This window comes from Ricinus communis, chromosome 9, assembly GCF_019578655.1.
Source record: "Ricinus communis isolate WT05 ecotype wild-type chromosome 9, ASM1957865v1, whole genome shotgun sequence".
Taxonomy (NCBI): domain Eukaryota; kingdom Viridiplantae; phylum Streptophyta; class Magnoliopsida; order Malpighiales; family Euphorbiaceae; genus Ricinus; species Ricinus communis.
The window spans coordinates 28,186,300-28,207,757 of record NC_063264.1 but is presented as its reverse complement, the minus strand read 5'-3'; the positions used below and the strand labels follow the sequence as shown (position 1 = coordinate 28,207,757).

General features: G+C 33.5%; 2 protein-coding genes across 5 annotated transcripts; one reads left to right on the top strand and one right to left on the bottom strand.

The window, feature by feature from the left end:
- The first annotated feature begins 345 nt into the window (after nt 1-345).
- On the top strand, nt 346-13,545 carry LOC8289743. Of its 4 annotated transcripts, none has more exons than XM_048378880.1 (18): nt 346-429; nt 523-751; nt 860-923; nt 1,043-1,151; nt 1,259-1,321; nt 2,434-2,537; nt 3,316-3,382; nt 3,469-3,540; nt 3,758-3,919; nt 6,306-6,379; nt 6,489-6,586; nt 6,935-7,039; nt 8,562-8,659; nt 9,988-10,125; nt 10,357-10,404; nt 11,209-11,323; nt 12,394-12,529; nt 12,996-13,545. In XM_048378880.1, exons 2-18 carry the CDS (start codon nt 679-681, stop codon nt 13,060-13,062), a joined length of 1,593 nt encoding a protein of 530 aa, XP_048234837.1. In that variant the 5' UTR covers nt 346-429; nt 523-678; the 3' UTR covers nt 13,063-13,545. The 4 variants fall into 4 exon arrangements, with proteins under 4 accessions (XP_048234837.1, XP_015582747.1, XP_048234838.1 ...); XM_015727261.3 differs by having other exon boundaries at nt 349-429; nt 12,429-12,529; XM_048378881.1 differs by having other exon boundaries at nt 420-437.
- A 934-nt stretch (nt 13,546-14,479) lies between these two features.
- Nucleotides 14,480-16,843, bottom strand: LOC8289732 (30S ribosomal protein S20, chloroplastic). The gene is made up of 3 exons (XM_002532194.4): nt 16,606-16,843; nt 16,327-16,493; nt 14,480-14,890 (listed from the first exon to the last, which is right to left on the bottom strand). The coding sequence occupies exons 1-3, from the start codon at nt 16,757-16,759 to the stop codon at nt 14,654-14,656; spliced, it is 558 nt and encodes a 185-aa protein (XP_002532240.1). The 5' UTR covers nt 16,760-16,843; the 3' UTR covers nt 14,480-14,653.
- Nucleotides 16,844-21,458: the final 4,615 nt, after the last annotated feature.

Here is a 21,458-nt window from a genome sequence, read left to right as displayed (position 1 = left end):
TTATTATAAGTCACGTATGCTTTTTTTAATAAATTTAATACAATAACATAACAATAAAGCATTAAACTGATAAAACATTAAAAAGCTATGAAAAAAGTATAAAAATAAAATTAAAAACGATAAAAAAAATTATGTTGATTGAATTTACTTATAGTAATAATAATGAAATTGAAATAATTTATTAAATTTAATTACTAATACTAAATTAAAATATATAGTAATCATAATAATATGTTTAAAATAATTATTTTATTAAAAATTAATTAAATTAATAGTGAATGGATGAAAAATTTCTTTATACAAATTATATAAATTTAAATACTTAAAATTTATTTTCTTCATATTCACCTGTACACCCGCCGATATCTATCCGTCTGCCACCTCCTGCCTCAATCAAGTGATCTCGATTGCCAACCTTATCCAAAAGAGGTGAAAATGTAATAACTTTTTGCTCATAAATTATTCTTTTCTCTCTCTCTGTTTTCTGAATTGTTTTAGAAATTTTTTATGATTCATTTTCAGGTATTCCACGTGGGGTAAATACCAATGGAAAAAAAAAAATAGAGGACACGCGCCATTTTAAACCCTGAAACTGCTTCTATATTTTTCTTCAGTTTCAACTTCCAGTGCAAGTCAAGAAGACAGAGCAGAGCAGAGCAGAGCAAAGCAAAGGAAGCTATGGACGAAGAATTTTCAATGGAGGATCCTACTCCTTTACTCCAATCCGCCTCTGATTTCGCTTACTATCCCGGTACTTACTTCACTTTTCAGTTTTTTTTTTTTGTTGTTGATCTCTTTGGTTGATTAATAGTGCTTCCTTTTGGTTACTTTTGTTTGTTATCTGTCATCGATTTTCCAGGGGCTCAAAACGACGCCGTAGTGAAGGACTTTCTGGATCATTTTCCCCTTCCAGTTATTTTCAGGTAACCCGAATTTGTGTATTTAATGTTTAGAAAAGGAACTTTTATATTATTATTATTAAGTTCGCATTGTTATTATTCTTTATTTACCTAATTTAGTGTTTTTGTAATAATTTATGCAGTGCTTTACAAACAAAAGCTGATGTACCTGATTTAGAGAGAACTCTAGTGGCTTGTTTGGAAAAAATCTTTAAGACAAAATATGGTGCCTCTCTTATTCCTCAATATATGGTATGTTATATTATGTGCAGCATTGCTTTCCTTTTTGTGTGTTTTGGAAGGGCTATTTTAGAATTAATTTGATTAATTATGTGCTTCTATGTTTTTTCCCTTTTCAGGCTTTTGTGAATCTTGGTTTAAAGGCAGATTCTCAACTAGTAAAATGTTTAGCTTGCAAAACGGTACGTACAGTTGTCTTATATCATAAATATGAACTCAGTTGTTAAATCATGTCATGTTTAGTTAACTGAAGCTATATGCTAGTGTCATCAAAATGAAACTGTGTATAAATATATGTTAGGTGGAATTTATGTAACTGTGTATAAATATATGCTGGCAGTAATTGGCCAGTTACTATTAAGAGTTGGATGTGGATGTGGTTTGCATACTTTATCAAATGTATGTATGTATGTATGTATGAATGGCATTTTTATTAGTAGAGTCTGTACTAGTGACTCTTTTAGCAAAAGATTCTGGAAGGTGTGATTTTTCTATCTTGGTTGGAACTTGGAAGATATATTCAATATGCGACTGATGTTCTATGAGCCTCTTCTATTGGTCTGTTGGACTACCTGGAACCATTACCACCTTCAGTTAGGTGCTATATGGTATTATGATCTAAAAAGAATCAAGGAGTATAATCTATCATTAATGCTGGACTTGAAAGATAAGAGAATTCGTTGAATTGTGGTAGCTCTAACAAGTGTCCTTCAATCAGAGTCCAAATGTCTAAAAGTGTTCTTGCTGAAAAGGGATAGCCTGTTACTGTCACTTATCTGGCACTTGTTGCAAGAGAGAAGCCTGTTACTGTCACTTATCTGGCACTTGTTGCAAGAGAGAAGAAGACCCTATTATTCTGTAGGGATAAATTTTTATCCTTTTTGAATTCTCAAATTCTAAAGGCATAGGGATGGTAACAAATTTTAAAGGTGGGTGCTAATTGGGAATATTTGGATGCTTGGAAGTTATTGGATGTTAGCTTATTGTCAAATTATGCTGCAAAGAGTATTATATTGTCTTTGTCTAGGAGGGAAATGAAGTTCACACTAGGATGTAGCACTTATTGGAATTGAATTGTGTAAACTAAAGACATGATAGCCTATCTTTTGTATCTAGTGTTACCAAGGGACAGCCTTAATGTACTTAATATCTTGAAGTACATATAATTGATTCCAATATATATATATATATATATATATATATATATATTTTTGTTCTGGAACATGGTTGAATTGCTAAACATCTTGTATAGTTGACTGCCCTTCTAAATTATTCCGTTGCCAATTGTTTACAGGTTTCTTGTCTTCTGGAGAATGTCAATGATAAAACCATATCTCCTGCACAGTTAGTAATTGACAACGGCATATACCCTCTTTTGCTTCATTGTGTCCTCATTGGGTAAGGAGCTTTCAGCGTCTTTTTGACATTTCGTCTTTACATAAGCTCATCATTTTAGAGAAAAGCTATGGGATGATTAGGAATCATCACTATAGTTCGTAAATGCACATAGGCAAAACCGTTATGGTTGCAGTGTCATACAGATCTTTATAATCCTCTATAAAGGGGAAATATGCTGCTTATAATGTCTGCTGACAGATAAATGTCTCTGTAGATATTATGGTGCTGTTATTGCACTGGTTAAATGCTGGTTTTACAGTTTCTTGGTGCATGCTTAAGTGGTTGATCTTGCCATAACATTGTCCATTGATGGAGTCCGAGTCATTGTGATGGAGGGAATGTAAATGACGGACGCTCATACAGAGCTCAAGTCATATGGCACTTTGAACTGCAAAGTCTTTCCAATCTTTATAACCTCATTTAACACTAATGATTCCTAGAGCCAATTCTCATTGTTAATAAATGGGTAGTTCGTACAAGGATTTCTCCGAGCCATCAGAAAATTTTAATTTAAGCTTTACAGGTTAATGCCACCATTTTACTGGCATTTCAACAGGTTAATAACAAATTAAATGACCTATCAGTGTCTCAGAACAACTAAGGTGGAATGACTTATGGGGGCATTTGGCAGTTCTATTGTCTTAAGATTTCTTTTCTTTTTTCCTTCTGTTATAAAGATGTATTGTATGAGAGAGATGCAAATATCATATAACGTTTTGCTATTAAAACTCTTTCGAGTTTGTTATTTCATGCGAATGCATTCTTCTTATCCCTATAGTAACGGAGAAGTGGCAATAGCTTCAATGGAGGCAATTCAGAAGTTTGCTGGCTTTCCAAAAGCCATAGTAAGAATTCCCATTTCCAGTCTGCTTTTTGAGGTTACATCTTATTACTATCATTTACTGGGAAAATTTGTGCAAAATTTAAATAGGAGGTCATATTCCCAGCAAATAATGAAGACTTTACACACCTTAGAAATTTATCAGCCCGGTGCTCGTCATTGGTATGTTAGTCAGTTCTTCAGAAATATTCTTAAATTGCATGTGTTTCTTTATGGACATGGATTAAACATTTTTTCTATGTTGACTAGATTTTCTTTCTCTGAATTTACATGTAGTAGCCAGTTAGCTATCATGGTTTTATCATGCATGGCATCTGCAGAAATATTATTTTGGCTAACTGTTTGTACATTCCTTTCCAATCATCTGAAAACCTCTCAGGGACGTGTCCGGCTTCTTTCTTTGGTAGTGAAGCTATTCACTGTTTCTCCCGATGTTGCAGCAGTAGTTTTCAATTCAAATCTACTCAGTTTATTGGAGGCAGAAGTCAGCAACACAGATGATACTCTAGTAACTTTAAGCATTTTGGAGCTCTTTTATGAGGTCTGCGATCACTTGACTACCTTCTGTATAGTTCTTATCCTCCCTACTTTTCCCCTTAGGTTGTGTTTGGATGGTAGAAATTTGAAATGAAGGGCATTGATATTTGAATGAGATTTGAACCACATTAATTTTCTTAGTTGGTACATCTATGAATGAAGTTTGTATCTTGTATATGTTAGTTTAAGAAAGATTTTTGAATACCTACTAATAAGTTCTAATTTGAACTCCACTTTATAAGTTTTTGTGGTGGTATGTAAACTTTTGTCCTCATCATTTGTCACTCCAGATCCTTATTTATGCTGATTGAGCCAGAAACCTTAAATTGTTTCCATGTTCATTGTATTTTGTAATTCAAATGGAAAAAAGAGCAAGTGTGTGATTCCTCAAGTAACTAATCAGAATCATAATTGCACATTGAAGTAGCATTAGACAATATATTTATTTATCTAGAGTCGTCAGTAACCCTGGGTTTTTTGCTTGGTTTTCTACTGTAAAGTGAGACTCTGTTTCGTTGCTTTGCAGTATGCAATAATGAAATTTTGTTTTCTCCTTATTACAAACTTTCAATCATTTCTGTGTGGGACTTGTTTTGAAAGTATATGTTCTACTTCTTAATGATGAATGGTTGAAATCTCTATTATAACATGGGCAATTTTAGCGATTTATTTCATAAGAAGATGTAAATTAGGTGAACATGCAATTGTAGAGGGATTGTGAAAGGATTAAGGCAATTCGAGGGAAAAAAAGGCTATTGATATTTATTATTGGGGGAAGATATGTGCTCGGATGAAAAATATAGCATTTCTAAGAAATTGTTGAAACAGGTTTTTTCTGTGGAGGTGGTGATCCAGCCCTATAGGCATTTATTATGACTTCACTTCAGTCACTAGGCTCAGTAGCCAAGTCTCGTTCGAATCAATCACCTTGATTTACTGTTTTCACGTATATTATAAGTAAATATCAATAGGAACTAGAATGAAGAAAATGTAAGGCGTATGGTTTGAGATTATTAGAAGTTGTATTTATCCTATATTGCCTAGTTACTGGGCTGTTATGGTGAATATATGTGTAGTGGGCGCCCTCTTTCTTTGAGTTAATTTTTGGGAATGAATTTTACCTAAGCCCATTTGTCATGGTATCAAAACCAACCTTTTGTTTGCGATGACGGATTTGGACCCGACTTGTTTGCATGTGTCACTAAGTATGAGGGAGGGTACTAGAAGTTGTATTTATCCCCTAGTTACTGGGTTATTATGGTGTATATATGTGGATTGGGCACCCTCTTTCCATAGTTGTCAAAGGCGCACCTGAGGCGAGAGGCGCAAGCTTTAGCGCCTCAAGCCAAGAAAGGCAGGCAACTTTAGTAAGGCGAGGCGCATCTTTGTAATAGTTTGATTTTTATTTGTTTTTTTTTTTTTTTCTTTTAAGACATACAATGATCTCTTTTGAACATGCCTTTTTGTTGTTTGTTAAATGCCTCTTGAATATGATCGTCATGATCTTTTTATTTCTTTTCTTTGGTTGTCTGTTATGTTTTGTATTTTATGCATGGGTTGTGTTATGAGTCCTAGTTCTATTTTATTTTATCTTTTGCGCTTCACTTCTGTTAGGCACGAGCCTTGCCTTGCGCCTTGCGCCTCAGGCACCAAGAGCCCTTATCGCCTTGGTGCGCCTTTCGCCTTTAACAACTATGCCTCTTCCTTTGAGTTAGCTTTTGGGAATGAGTTGTACCTTAGCCCATTTGTTAGAGATGGTATTGATAAATGTTTGTCAAGCATGTTTGAAGTATTTTAAGTGGACATGATGCCTCATCCACCACTGAGAAGGCATTATGAAATATTTAATAGGCAGAAGCTTTAATTGTGTCTTAGTAGTGGACAAAAATCATGTATTCCTTGAAGGTTGTAAAGGAAAGATTGCAAGATAACATCCTAATAGAAGATTTCTTCCTGGATTGCTCATTGCAGAAATTCATGCAATTAGAGAGATTTCTGACGTTACTGAAATGGATTAATAAAAATTGGTTAGTTACACCACATAATAGATTGAGACATTTTTGCCAAGACTATAACTGAACAAAAGAAATGACAAATGAACATATATCTATATCTATATCTATATCTATATATATAAGTAGTCACGAGATATGCAATCTTCATGCCCAGTGATGGAAAATACAGTTGCTTATGTGGTCTTTGAGATAGGAATGACAAGTGATAGATATCTATGGCGGAAGAGTAAGCCAGCATAGAATTCATATTTTGGTTTTTTAATTAAACTATTCAATTTTCTTGCCTGGTTCCATCCATTGTTTTTATGATCTCTCTTTCCTTCATTCTGTACCTTACACATTACTTGTTTGCATTATATGGTTTGACAAATGAAGTTGGCAGAAGTTCAGCACGGTATAGAATTCTTGTCAAGCACAAATCTTATCCGTCTTCTTCCTTCTATTATCAGGTAGTTACCGAGTGACATTTTCTATTTTTGTGAGCTTAACCATTGCACTGGTTATGAATTCTTATTTGCTCTTCTGTCTGCTCTCTTTCTTTTCCGTACTGTTTTAAAGCAACATATCAGCGGATGCAATATTAAGATCAAGAGCAATGATGATAAGTGGAAGGCTCCTATCCAAGGAAAATATATATGCATTCGTCAATGAATCTGGTAAGTCATGTTTTTTAAAACTTTGGAATCTATGCTTTCTAGATGCTGATAAATAAAATTTCTATTTATTCAGAGCACTTCATTTCATTTCTTCTCTCGAAGTATAACCTTTTTTATGAATATTAAGGCATGCGGAGAAGCCTTCTTCTTAGTCCTTTTCAGAATTATTTAAACTTTAGGTCTTAATTCTTCAAATGAGAGTGCTCATGCACATGTGAGAGAGATCCACAGGAAAATGTCAAGAGCATCTAAATTTGCAGAACTTTGAATTCATGTTACTATTTATCTCTATTTTTGAAGATTGATAAGAAGTGGTGTTACTACTGTCCTAATGATATTTCTATTCAGGTGTTAAAACTGTTATCTCAGCCATTGATGGACGGCTTGGAGTAGAGTCTCAAGATTTAAATGAATGCGAATGTGCGCTTGAAGCATTTGGCCAAATTGGATCTTGTAAGTATATTACTGACTGCTGTGGTTTAATGAAATGGTCTCCATGAGTTGAAACTACTTTTCTTTAGCAGTGGCTCATTCTCCGAATGCCATGTCATTGTGCTAGTGCTATCTTATTGAGAGAATATTGGCTAGAGAAATCTGAAAGTTTTACTATGTTGCTTGGACTCAGGTACGGGTATCCGATACGGATACATATCCAGGAGTAGGTTTCTCACTTTTGCAAATCTAGGATACGTGGACATGGATAAAAATGGTCCAAAATTTTGATACGGGCACGGCATATATTTCATATACATACACACACTTTAATTATTTCCAAAAAAGTAATAATTTACTGTTAAATAATTTAAATAACTTTAAATTTTATTTTGAGTTTAAACTTATTGATAAACACTAATTAATTCAATAAAATAAATTAGTGTTGTACATGCACACAACCTTTATCACGACAGCTGTTAAAATGACAAGTGTCATACATCATATATAACATTATCATCCCAAGACAATTATAATAGTTAATGTATCAAACATAGCATCATCATCATCTTCATCCCTCAGGTCATAATCACAGTTCACAAACTCATTGTCCTGTGAATCTGCATCACTATTCTCACTACCCTCACAGCTATCATCATCCATATCTTGTTCATTTTATGGTTCTTCTCCTTCCATCTCAGACATATTTTTCACAGCCTATTCATTAGCATGTGGTTCCTCAACTTCTTCCCCAAGCAACCAGCAAGAGTATTTCCTGCAAACAACTTTCCCATTTATGGCTGTAAAAGATGTGCCCTTCATGCGCTCATCTTCCTTTTGAAATGAAATCAGTCGTGTCCACTTTTGAAATGAAGGATCAGGGAAGGATCCCATACCAGTACCAGTGCCGTGTCGTATCGACACAGGTACCTCTTCTATTATGAAGAGTCTGAGCATCATAGAAATTTTACAAGTGGTGTGCCTGACATGGGCTCAAGGCCAATAGCATCTTCGATACTGAGGTCCTCCACATCTACTTTTATAATGGACAGTATTTATCAGTAAGACTGTCAACAGAGAAGCATTACTATGAAGAAAGTTGTCTGGTTTGCATGTATCCAGTTATAACAGATACTTTTCCTACCAATGTGGTCTATGTTTTTATTTGGGATAAACATTTTTAAAATGGCTCTCATGCCTGAACTTATTCACTTCTTATATGCAATTAGCTTTCATATTCAGAGTTAGTTTTGTTGACAGATTGTAAGATATTTTGAAACTTTATAATCTTCATTGCTGCAATTTCTTACTCTGTTTTGGGTATTTGCTACATCTGTTGCTAATATTAACACAGCTTCTATGCAACACTTAATCAATAATTACTCTTGCAAAATTACTGATTGAGAATTTTCAGCAATTTGGGGCTACCAAAAGTATAATTCTTGTCAATTTTCTATCTTGAGACAATGTTTAACTTGTGATTTTCTTCTGCTTCCTGAAAGCCTCTTCACTTGTCATCTCTGCTGTTTTGGTATGCTTTTAGCAACCCCAGGAGCAACATTGCTGCTGACGATGTCACCTCCAGCTGCAAGGCATGTTATTGATGCTGCCTTTGACAGACAGGCACGTGGCAAACAATTGGTGAGTGCTTTGGTCCTTCTACCAAATACATTGATTCCTCTTTTCTTTTTTAGTTTCATGTTGCGATTTCTAAAGTTTTATTAACAGAAGCTTCACTTTTGTCGAATTGTTTCAAGAGATGTGAAGCCAACACAAATATGTTTACAAGTCTAATATATAGGAACATTGAGCATATGATACTGTGGACTAATATTTCCTTCTCTTGCCACTTTTCTTTCCTCATTATTTCTTTTTGTTTCCCTTTGTTTTATATATTAATGTATCTTTTGTGTGATCGGATGGTGGTGGAGAAGAAAGTACTTGTGCTGTTATGCTCAATGTCTAGTCGCCTACCCTTTAATAAAAGTTACGAACAATGTCCACTGACTAGTACTGTTCACTTGATCCTGATCTATGCTGCTCTACTTCGCCATAAGTCTGCATAGTGTGCCATTGTTTTATGAGCTAGGTCTCTGAGTTTTTTGATTGTGTATTCTTAATGAGCCGAGGCTTCCATGCTTTCCTTATGTTGAGTATGGATATAAAAATTACAAATGTATTGCTTGCATCTTTAACTATTACTGTGATAGTCGGACACTTGGGTTGTCTAGAGCGATCTAATTTTAGGGGCGGAGAGTGAATCCTGAAGCTGCAAAAATGCAAATTAATATTGATGCAAACCGATGTACTGTATCACACTGGATTATTTCAGAGCTCCAAACATGCATGTCTGTATTGAGTTGTGTAATTCTTACTCATAATGATGAGACATATGCAAGCATTTTTTACTTACAAGAAGGCTTCTATCATCCTTTTTAAGGGTTAACAATATTTACAAAACCTTGAAATCCTTTTATTTAATATGTAATGTCTTCCTATATTGGGTTAATAAAGAATGTCTCGGGCACAGTACAAGGTGCATCTCTGCAGAGTTATCTTCGCATATGATTATATTCGACAAGGAGATAGGTAGAGGTTTGAGAAAGCTGATGTACCAATATGTTGCCCCCCCAGTTCTTCAATATGCATATTGATGACTAGATGGCCTGTTATCTGTTAATTTCCCAGTAAGAAATATTAAAAAAATAATAATTATAAATAAAGAATAAAATTTAAAATCTCTAATAGATAAACAAAAATAAAATAAAGTGAGAGGACTTCACATCATTTGGAAAGAAACAGCTTTCTAGATGTCTTCATTCCATAGCTGGAATATGTTTTTGGATTGGATCGATTCATCTTGCTGGCCAATGGTGTTGCACTCTTATCAGGGAGTTAGCACAAAACATTTTTCGACATTCTATATGTTCTGTCATGTATCTGACATAGTTTTTAAATGGCAATCACAGGCTGCATTGCATTCTCTTGGATACATCTCAGGAGAATCACGATCTGAGAGCAACATAATACTTAATGGTGAAGCAGAAGAAACTCTTCGGCGCCTGATCTATGACACAGCATCCAAGACTCCAAAGCTGACACCATCGGTGAGCATTGACTTTTATTTATTATTCTTTTTGTTTTGTTGTTTAATTCATGATATGTTTATCATGATAAAGTAAGGGCATTAAACAGGTTTTCGCCTTCCTGGCTTTAGATTGTGCATTTGGCACTTCTATTCTTTTGGCAGGAAAATGACTGTTTATCTCTATTTCTTTCCGTATTAGTTTTACTCTTCAAACTGTTCACAAGTATAACTGAGTTGGAATTGTGGGCAGGGTCTTTTCCTATCAATTCTTCAACAAGATGCAGAAGCTCGTTTGGCGGTGAGAATTTTATTCTTTCACTTTAAGTAAACAGTTTACTTTTCCATGAACCAGATGTAAGAGAGATCTGTCTATCTTAATTATGTAAAGAACCTCTTGCAAGCCAGCATTCCACATACCTTAGCTGAAGCTCAAGATTATGTAAAACTTTGTTTTTTTGGGGTCCATGTGATCTCTTTCCTGTTTTGCTGTTTCTAGAAGATGTATGGATAATGGTTAGAATTGTTAGGATTTTGGCAAAAGATTTTGTCATTGAACAGTTTACCAAGCTTTCAGCCAAAAGCTTGAAGGATTGTTATTTAGGTCCAGGTGCTGCCACGTCAATATAGGTATACAAGGGGAAAATGAATTGATGGCACCTTTCATATTCCACAAAATTATGTCATCTCCCTCTCTCTCTCTCTCTCTCTCTCTCTCCAACCCCTTTTTTTGGGTTTTCCATATGAATCCCTATAATCTTATGCTGCTGATTGCATTAGCAATGTGTTCTGCAAAATTTGTAAGAGGGCTTTGAGCAATCTTTCACTGTTAATTGGGAAGCTGCACTAACTATTCCCAGTTCATGTTGACATATATCAAGGTAGCTCTCCCTGCCTTCCAACCCAATTGATGCTCTATTGACTGAGCTGAGTTGTGTTTTTTTAATACTAATTCTGCTTCTCTGCCATGCTGGTACTTCCCAAAAATAAACAAATAGATGAAGCAAGAACATAATGGAATATTCATCTCTGGATTTGAAGACATGCATCTCATTTTTCTTTATAACCTGCAGCAGTTTAACATTTCTAGGGTGACTATTTTCAGGCTTACAGAATGATAACTGGGCTGGTGTTTCGGCCATGGTGCCTGATGGAGATTTGCACAAAACAAGAGATTGTAAATATAGTGACTGATCCAACTACTGAAACAATAAAAAGAGGTCATTTTCTAGTCTCATTATTTTCTTAAGTGTAATGTGCATAATTGCTAGAAACTATTCTTGTTGCTTTTGTTGTATTGCTCTTTCTGTGTGGACTTGGTTTCTTGTTAATGCATTTTCAGTGACTTGTAGCTCACCAATAAGTCGAACTGAATTGTTTTTGCAATCTCAGATCCTTTAGCACAATTGCTAGAAATTATTCTTGTTGCTTTTGTTGTATTGCTCTTTCTGTGTGGACTTAGTTTCTTGTTAATGCATTTTCAGTGACTTGTAGCTCACCAATAAGTTGAACTGAATTGTTTTTGCAATCTCAGATCCTTCAGCACAACAGATAATTGTTGATTGCTTTTTATTTTGATGACCATACACAACTTTTATTTGGATGGCTATAAAATAATTATGTTGCCCAACTCTTTGCAGCTCTATAGAACTTTATAGTAAGTTGCCTGAACTAGGCCATAGCTTGCCTGCAATAGGCCATAGCAGTACATCTCTTGATTAGGTTGGTTTCTCCTTCATCCGTTGTTAGTATGAGTTAAAAGATTAGATATCCTGGAAGCTATAGCTAGGAAATGGTGAATGTAATTAGCAGAGGTGTATTCTTGAGAGTTGAGATTCAATCTATGGGCAAGGGAAGAACCATTAAAGCTGAGAGGATATATCAGTTTTGCGATAACGAATTTACTGTAGTGCATTAAAATGAGCAGTAATCCAGCTGGAGAGGAACTTTCCAACTTTGTACAATGGTCCGGCTATGCATTTTCATATACGCATATTATTATGAGGCAAGTTAGGAGTTTACTTCTTAACCTAAAGAGGAGAAAACTGGAACCTATACTGAGAATTTTATGTATAGGGAGTTTTACTGGCTGGAGCTGTTTCATTTATCATGGTGTTCGTTGAATAGGATAATAAAAGGCCATGAACTTGGATACTAGATCTGTCTCCGTGTGCATGTTATGCAGTAAATAAATATAAGTCTTTATACATCAAATCTACTTTTTCCAATGTTGTAATGCATTTTTTTTTTTTCTCTCATTTGGTTTCTTTACAATGCAAATGTTTAAAAGATGCTCTCCTAAATCTAGCAAGTGAAAAGTTTCAGGCATGGATGCTAGATATAATTGTTGCAAGGCAATCAATAAGGCTTTCATGGCCTCGGGTAAACTCAGCACCAATCCTGCTCTTGCTGGAATTGCTTCCAAGGTGAGATTTGTAATTAATGCACAATCTTTTAGCGTGAGTGTCTCTTGTTGAAGCAACAGTCAACACGGCAGTAATCATTAGGTCTTTCACTATGCTATGTATTCTAACAATGTTGGCCATAGCATGCTGAGATTCTGTTAAAAAGCGAGGCCATTGTCTTTAGCCTTCCTGCATGTTTAGAATGTAGTACAAACAAGGTGTTGCCCAATTACCGGCCTCAGATTTGGCATCAATTGAGATTATGGATGGGATCTATGGATGTATCTATAAAATTGCTGCAGAGTAGTTTTTGAAATGAATAATCTCTATATATCTATAGGATATCTGCCAAAATAAATGATCACTGGCTCAAATTTTCAATAAAAGAAACAACTAGGAATGTTGCCCTGCTGTGTCTGACATGAAGAAATTGATTCCTTGGTGTTCTTGGTCAAGTTGTGATGCTTTCACATTCTTAATAATACAGTTGCAGGAAGCAGTTAGGAGAGGGCCATATTTCACCGGCAAGCATCGGGAAGCACAACCGACAGTAATGACAGCTGAGAGATTCTGATCTCCTTCAGAAGATACTGTGCAGAGAAGATGCAACTTTCCTACTGATAATGTGTAATATAACTTCTGGTTGGCTGGCATTCATCTGTTTGCATATGGGCTAATGCACAATTTGTGAAGGACTTTTCCTGCCTAACATTGGCTTAACATGAGTAGGAGCAGAAAAACCTTTTTCAAAATTTCAACCGACCTTTCTTGGAACCAAATGCCCTTTCCGCAATGGCTTGAATGATTAGCCTTTCCTTTTCATTCACATTGTTGTAGGTGAAGAAAATGCTGAATGAGGGGAAATGGTATATAAAAATTTGATAGAAGCACAAAGGCAGGGGGATTTCATGACTCACAATTTCATGTCTCCGTTTACTGCGACAGGGAACAAGCACATGAAACGTATTCTAATGATGACAGAAAAAATTGTGGTGAAAAATTTTGAAGAATAAAACGAATTCTCTATTTGTTTGTGATTGTTTTCTTTTTTCCTTTCCAAACTTAGTATTTAATTAAATTATCAACTTGAAGCGGTGTAAATTTTAGTAAAAAAAATAATAAAATTAATATTTTTTTATAAAATTAATATTTTACTATTAAAATATTATTGATTAAATACATAAGATTAGTGAAATTAAAAAAATTAATTATATATATAGATAATAATATTTTAGTCGTAAATGAATCTATAATTTAGATTGTTGTTTGTTGTTAAAATTTTAAAGAATTCAATATTAATTTTATTGAATGCCAAAATTAAAATAAATATTAAAATTAAAAACTTACAAGTTATATACTAAGTTTTGGAATTAGATTTAATTTGATTTTAGTGAAATTTAATATTTTGAAAAGTACTTATATTTAGTAAAACATTTGAAATTAATATCTTTAATTTTGAATTATAAAAATTAAATAAAATTAATTGTATTATTAACCTTCTTATGTTAAAATTATAATTTTAACAAAAAAATTGTAAGATTAAATTATATTTTTTTAATAAGAAATTTAAAGGTATAATAAATTTAATTTTTAATTGTATAAATTTCTAAAATGTAAAAAAAATTAATATATAGTAGTTTATATATTATACTAAAAACTAAAAAATAAATAATATAATATCAAACTTAGTTAACTATTAGTTAACAAAAATATTGATGAAAAACTTTTAAAATATAATTTTAAACAAATAGTGTAATATAATAAATTAAAACAGTACCCTTTTTGTTTCCTCCTATCTTGATCGAAAATACTAGGTGGGGTTATTTTCTCATATTTCCACCTATTTCGTTTATTTCATCTCCTTTTCCTCGACTCAATTAAACACTGAAACAAAGGAAATTTAATTATCTAATTTGTTTCTTTGCTTTTCCTTTCTCTCCACTTCCACTATACCAAACAAAGCAAAGGAGATAAAAGATGGGAACAGATAAAATTGATTAAAAATAGCATTTGGGTTAACATCTAGTATAAAGAAATTATACATATATAACAAAATGACAAACAGTAGGGTTCTTCCAAATACAGAACAAAAGAATATTCCTTTCCCATGCTCCTCTACTCAATGTAAAGCAAGAGCTCTAACTCCTAAACAGCAGTTGCTTCTGCAGGAGCAGGGGTATACCAGCCATGGTGAATCTCCACAGCTTTTTTTCTCCGAGCAAGTCGTGACTTTCTGCGTGCTCCAGTGTTTCTATGCAATGTCCCCACTTTTACTGCCTTGTCAATGACCGAGTAGGCCTCTGCAATAAGCTTCTCAATAGGAAGGACCTCCTCTGCTTGCGCATCAGATTTTTTTCTCAGATCATCCAATGCTTCCAAGACCTGCAACAGGTGGCATATCATTAATAAACAAATAATAATAAAGACAACTGAAACGCGTATGTTCCCTGTTCCATGGGGAGAGTGGAAGAAGGAGAAGAAGAAGAGAAGTAATATCTTTTGCATATAAAACTCAGTCAGAATCCACATCGATTACGGCGCGACTCTTTCACAAACACATAGCAGCTTAAGGTGACATATAGCTGGTTTGAAATCTGAAGGAAATGAGAACTGATGTCAACTCCACAATCAGAGTCATACCGCAGCTGCACCAAAACTCAAAGCTTTCTCGATAATTATCTTTTGGAACCTGTAACTCTACGTAGGTCACTGAAATCCATAAATGCATATGCCACCAAATACCTTAGGTTACTAACTAAAGAAGAGATGGCGACAATCCAATAACCTAAAGAAAAATATAACTTTCTCGATAATTATAGTTCATGACTTAAAATTGAGAATCCAAGAACCTAAAGAAAATATCATCTAATGCTTCTCATTCTAATTATCATCATCTGGTTTTTCAATTCAAGATAAATATTTTAAGATTCTAGACATGTCTTTAGGACAAAAAGATCAAGTTACTGACGTAACTGTATGATCAAGCAGTTGGACATAACATCACCATACAATCCTATCGCTAGATGTTCCTCAAAGCACATTTTGAAGCCATATTATCAAATATGAATAACACATCTATAACTTTCTCTATGTGACTCAGCTTGCACCAAATCTTCTTCAAGTTCCAGCATAGTGCAACCACTAAAGGAATTCCAGCTCCCACAGAAATTTAGATTGCTCTGAAAGTTGTGAGCACTGCTACATCTATCACTAGGTCCAAGTTTGTGCTCACCTAAACTCTTGAGAACACAAGGGCAACATACATCTGACAAGCTATATGAATTTCAGCTGAATGAATGAATCTCTGTCTCAGTGCTTATACATTTATGAGTAAATAAATTTTGCAGCACAACATCAAGCTACAGAACTGAAAAAAAAAAAAAACCAAATTCATCCCCTTTGTACCAAAAGTTGGTTCTTTTTCTCAGTGAGGTCTTCTCTGAAGTAATTATGTGCAATTGAATTCTTAAACATGCACGCCAGTTTTGGCATAATTTCATCTCTTTCAAAATGCCTTATTTATGTTCTTTCTTAAAGTTAAAAGAATTGAACTCTAGCAACTATAGACCATCCAAACATGAAACTTGACCGAACATAATTCAATAGAATCGAATTCTTGCATTTTTAGACTTTCCAAACAAGGAGTAGTAAACAAATTATCCATAGCAACAATATAACAAAAACACTAGAGCAAAACTCAAAATATCAGAACAAAAGTAAAAGAATGTCCTAAACAAACATTGAGCATTACAAGAACAGTAATTTGACATAGAACAGAAATATCAAAAGCACAAAGAAAAAGAGGCCAAAGGGCAAACCTTCTTCATGCGGGTTCTAACTTCGGACTTGTGGGCTTTGTGGTAAATCCGTCTTTTCTCAGCTTGGCGAGCTCTCTTAGCAGCAGAATCGGCTCTTTTCTTCGGAGCAGCCTCACAGACAATTGAATGCCCAATTGGCCTTTTAACTATGCTCATTGACAAACACCCTATAAAAAAAAAAAAACCCAGTTCATAAATTGGCTATTCTCCAAATAAACATACCATACGAATGCAATCAAGAAAAAGGGTATTAATGAGTTGTTGCTGCTGCTGCAGTACCTTTATTGAAGACGTCATGAGAAATGGCAGAGGAGAAACTGAGAGACCTCAGAGCTGGGTAAGTAATAGTAGAAGAAGAAGTGGTCGTGAGGGAAAGGCTCTTGAGTTTTGTAGGAACTGAAAAGCATGAAGATAAAACAGCAGCTGCTGCCATCTCTCTCTGTCTCTCGCTATCTAAACACAAAACTTGGGGAGCTATTTGATTGAAACTGATAAATACTGTGACTGCTGGATTTTGGAAGTGGATAGAATCAGTGAGCCTGTTTGGATGCCTCTATAGCAAATGCCACACCCAAAATAAGCTTTACTTTATTTATTTTAGAATAATATAAGTTTGAGATTTACAAATTAATCTCCATCAAATTCAAACTTAGAATTAAATATTCCTCTTGTATTATAAATAAAGAAAAATAAACTCATTTTAAATCTATTCTAACTTTATTAATTTGTTGGCTTGCCATCTTAAATTCCATTTTAGAAGTTTACAAATGTTGATTAGATTTAGTTCAAGCACAGGAGAATTCATCTTTTAATGTGCTTCAATTTATTTTATACTTTTCAATTTTAAAAATTTCAAACATGTCATGTGGTCTGATGATTTTTAAAATAAAGGAGACATCAAACTTGAGCAATTTTTGACTTTCCAAACGTAATTTAATAGTTAATAAAACTAAAAATATTACCATAAGACCATTACTTGTATAGCAAAAGAAATTAAAAAATCCTATGTTAGTATCAAGTCAATAAAAACTAACAATGTTACAACAATTCGCTTAATTTTACTAACAAATCACTAATTTATTAAAAGAAAAGAAAGTAGTATATTTACCTGGATATAATTTTTTTTCTTTTCTTTTTTTATAATTCTTTCTCTAAAAGATTATTAGGGCTAATTATCTAAAGCTACTCAAACCATATAGGTTTCTTTTTTTCATTTTTATATCATTCTATCAGTTTTATCTCACAAAGTATCATTCATTAACTTTTCTTTTAAAATAATAATCTGGCAACTGCCATTTAAAATATATGATGATTGTTTGTTGATTGGGCATTTTATACATAATAAAAAAAGAGTCGGCATAAAAAATATATTGACTCATCATAGTCCTTAAAATAAGCTATTTTGTGTTCCTTTTATACCATTCATAATTTGTAGAATGTTAGGGTTAAACTCTCATTCCTCTTCATCTAAATACTACTCATTAAACAATCTTGAGCTTTTTTCCAAATTAGAAAACTAATTTGGAAGCATACATGACAATGCTAAATTGTTAACATCCTAAACGCTCGATAACTCAGGGAGAAGGTTCTTCAAGTATCTATCCAGGTAGTATATGATGCTTTTATTATTTAGGTGTCTTGGAATGATTTATTTTGAGTCAAGTTTTACTTTAATGACCTAGTTGATTTGTAGAGAGGAGATTGCAACTTTTTCCAGTGGATTAACGATTCTTACATTGGTTGGGAGCAAGAAGTGTTAACTGAGATTTTTGATGAAAAGGATATTCTTAGAGGAAGTCTGTAAACTTAAAGATATGAAAATAGAACTATTAGAGCAAAAGTTGAATGTTAGCATTAATAAAAATCAATGTCTGTTGTATGAAATTGACAATGCCAATGAAGGAAAGGCTATTCTTGAAAATGAAAAGAGGAGGTTGATGATTAAAAATAAGAACTTGATTAATCATGTAATAAAAATGAAAAGACAATGTTTCTTGGCAAAAATGGTGATTGTTGTTTTATGAACAATGTTAATAAGTTGGTGTTGTTTTTAGAGTAGATTATAGAGGAAGTGTTTTGTACTTGCCTTATGTTGGTTGCATTTCCATACTTAAGTAAAGTAATATAATTATAAATTGAGAAGTAATGTAACAAAATCTGATTGCAATTGTTTGTTAAATATTCCTTACCAAAACTGATTGACAAAGGCATTAGGTTCCATTAAAGGAAAGGAGGCTATAACAATTATTTCTAGGTAATATAAAATCATAATAACAATTATTTGAAGAGGGAAAAAAATTTCTAACATGAACATAAGCATATAATTGTTTCAAAAGGATTTATACCCTAATTAATATGGACAAAAGTATAATAATTATTTGAAAAAGTGTTTAAACCCTAACTAACATGCTAGATCAAGTGCAGTTGTTGCCAAAAGAAAGAAATAAGTTAACTACCAAAAAGTTCTCTAGAATCAGATGCAATTCATTCATGCAAAATTCCATCCTTAGTTATATTGATCTCTAGTTATTGATAATATTGTATGTAGTTTGGAATAACTATTTAGTCATTGGTGTTGTGTTGGAGCATATGCTGAAGTTGTGTTGGAGCATATGCTGGAGTTGTGTTGGTGGTGGTGTTGGAGCTTGTACTGATGCTAAAGCTGAAGCTTGTGCTACTTGCATTACTGGTCCTGATAGTGGTGCTTCTCTTATTAGTGGCAGATTGATAAATCTAGTTGTTGCAGCTATTGTATTACCTTCAGTTACATAAATAGCTCTGCTCTAACCAAGCATCTATAATAATAAAAAAAAGTCTAATATCATATGATATTTTCAATAGTCTCACATTAATATCACATGTTATACTATATTTATAACTTGCCCAGCTCCACACATTGCTACTCTCAGAAAAAATTCTGACCCTATAGCCTTTGTGTCTACAGAAAATACACCATTTAATAATCACCAATTGTTCAACTATATTTTAAATATTTAAAAAACATCATTGACCATGTGCTGCTTTCTGAATTCATTTGCCACTTTAGAATCAACTTGTCTTCTAGGCTTCCTTGATACAAGTTGTGCATTCCTTGTAGCAGACCTCGTCCTAAATTTGTTAGGCTGTGATGTAGTATCTTTTCTTGGTTTGCCATATTTTCTCTAAGTTTTATGTTAAGCACATTTAATATTACAATTACAATTGAAGTAAAATAAATTGATCGTTTTGAGCTTTGTTGTTACCTTTGATTTGGGTGGAGCACTAGTTATAGCTTCATAATTTTTCTTTAGGCAAGTTATTTTGTTGTGACCAAATAGGCCATAAATGTGGCACTTTATTTTGACTCCACTTTGGGTAGCTTATGTGGGTTCCTATTCTCATCCTCAACTCCTTGCTTCTTATTAATTATTGGTCTCTCAAGTGGTTTCATAAACACAAGGGGTAAATTAGATTTGCAGTGACTTTAGGCCACTGCTTTTTGCCATTTAAGGTGCAATATAATTTTAATATCATACTGAGTTAGTAGAACAATGATAAAACCCATCAAATACTTAATTGGATCATCCCCCAAATATTAAATATATATTATAGTATGACAATAAGGAATACATGCCTTAGATGCAACTATTGCTATTAAGTTTATAACATATCCCTCATAAAAAATCCAACTTGATACTTCCTCCTTATAGCAAGTTTGATAGTACAATGTTTCATCAGTTTCTTTATCTTTTCAAATTTTTTTCCTAATCCTAGGAGAAATCAATTATTTACACTTAGATATTTGACCTGCAGTTTCATACATTCTAACCATAAGGTAAGATATAATATCTTCAAACATTTCAATGATAGGTTTAGTTATACTTTTCACAATATTATCCATTGAGATTCTCATAGAGATTGTTATCAATGACACCAATTATAGTCCATGCAGATACAAAGGACTTACATAAAACTTTATGGTTTCTCTAAAGAAATGTCTCATAAGCATCTTCTGATTCATCTTTCAAATTCTTTAAACATGAGTGATATTGAGACTTATATGTGGACTTAGCAGCATCGTAAACGAGTTTCTTAAACTTTGGCCCATTATATACTATTTTTTGCCAATTAGCATATATATGCCTAGCACAGTTTATGTGGGGTCAATTCCCTGACACATTTAAAAGTCTCTGACATATAACCACACATAAAATAAATAATTACAGCTCATGTTTCCTTTTTAAAATAGTAAAAGTCAAAATAGAAATAGACAATAGTTAAATATTATTACCTTTTGTTGATTACTTATGAATGACCAACTAAGCCCATCGATTATGCCCAATTCTTCAAATAAAATTTACATAAACTAAGTCCATGTTTCTTTATTTTGCCTCTCAACTATCGCCCATGCAATATGGTACATCTTATTACCTGTATCTTTAACAACAGTAGATACAAGAGCACCTCCTTTGTCTTATTATGCTCTAATGTTATTCTCCCTCTCAACCATTGCCAATAGAACATGGTATATCTTATTATATGTATCCTTAACAATAGTAGATACAAGAGCACATTCCTTACTTTATTATAATATAATGTTACAGATGGACTTTTATGCAAAGTGGGTTGATTTGATTTCTCAATGTGTATCTTAAGTCAATTATCATGTATTTTTAGAAGGGGCAACAGTTGGTCCAATGTTCTTAACTGAGGCTTAAGGCAAAGGAATCCACTCTTTCCTTAACTCTTCATCATTTGTGCTGAGGGTTTGAGTGCCCTTCTTAGAAGAAAGGAGTAGTTGAGGGTGTTGCACGGGTGTAGGATTGCTAAAGGAGCTCCGTTTGTGTCTTATCTATTTTTTACAAACGATTGCTTCCAATTCTTTCGTGCTAATATTTTTGAGTGCCAAGTCATTCAAGATGTGCTTGATGTTTATGTATTAGCTTTAGGCTAAGTTGTTAATTATATATCCTCTACATTGTTCAATAGTGATAACTCGGTCAACAAGGGCGAGCTATCATTAAAGATCTTCGAGGGCTTATCTAATCTCTAAAGCACCTGCAAGAATGGTTAGAAAGCATCGGACAGGATTGTCCGGTCACTTACTTCGATGATAAAATCAGTAATTTGTCAAAGAGTTGCTAAAGTGTATA

Bases quoted from the DNA above. Each gene is read 5' to 3' on its own strand.
- LOC8289743 (XM_048378880.1), top strand. From the start codon at position 679: ATGGACGAAGAATTTTCAATGGAGGATCCTACTCCTTTACTCCAATCC. The intron at 924-1,042 runs GTAACCCGAATT...TAATTTATGCAG, and splicing joins CCCCTTCCAGTTATTTTCAG to TGCTTTACAAACAAAAGCTG. The intron at 7,040-8,561 runs GTAAGTATATTA...GTATGCTTTTAG, and splicing joins ATTTGGCCAAATTGGATCTT to CAACCCCAGGAGCAACATTG.
- LOC8289732 (XM_002532194.4), bottom strand. From the start codon at position 16,759: ATGGCAGCAGCTGCTGTTTTATCTTCATGCTTTTCAGTTCCTACAAAA. The intron at 16,494-16,605 runs GTACTGCAGCAG...TTTTTTTTATAG, and splicing joins TCATGACGTCTTCAATAAAG to GGTGTTTGTCAATGAGCATA. The intron at 14,891-16,326 runs GTTTGCCCTTTG...CACCTGTTGCAG, and splicing joins TTAGAACCCGCATGAAGAAG to GTCTTGGAAGCATTGGATGA.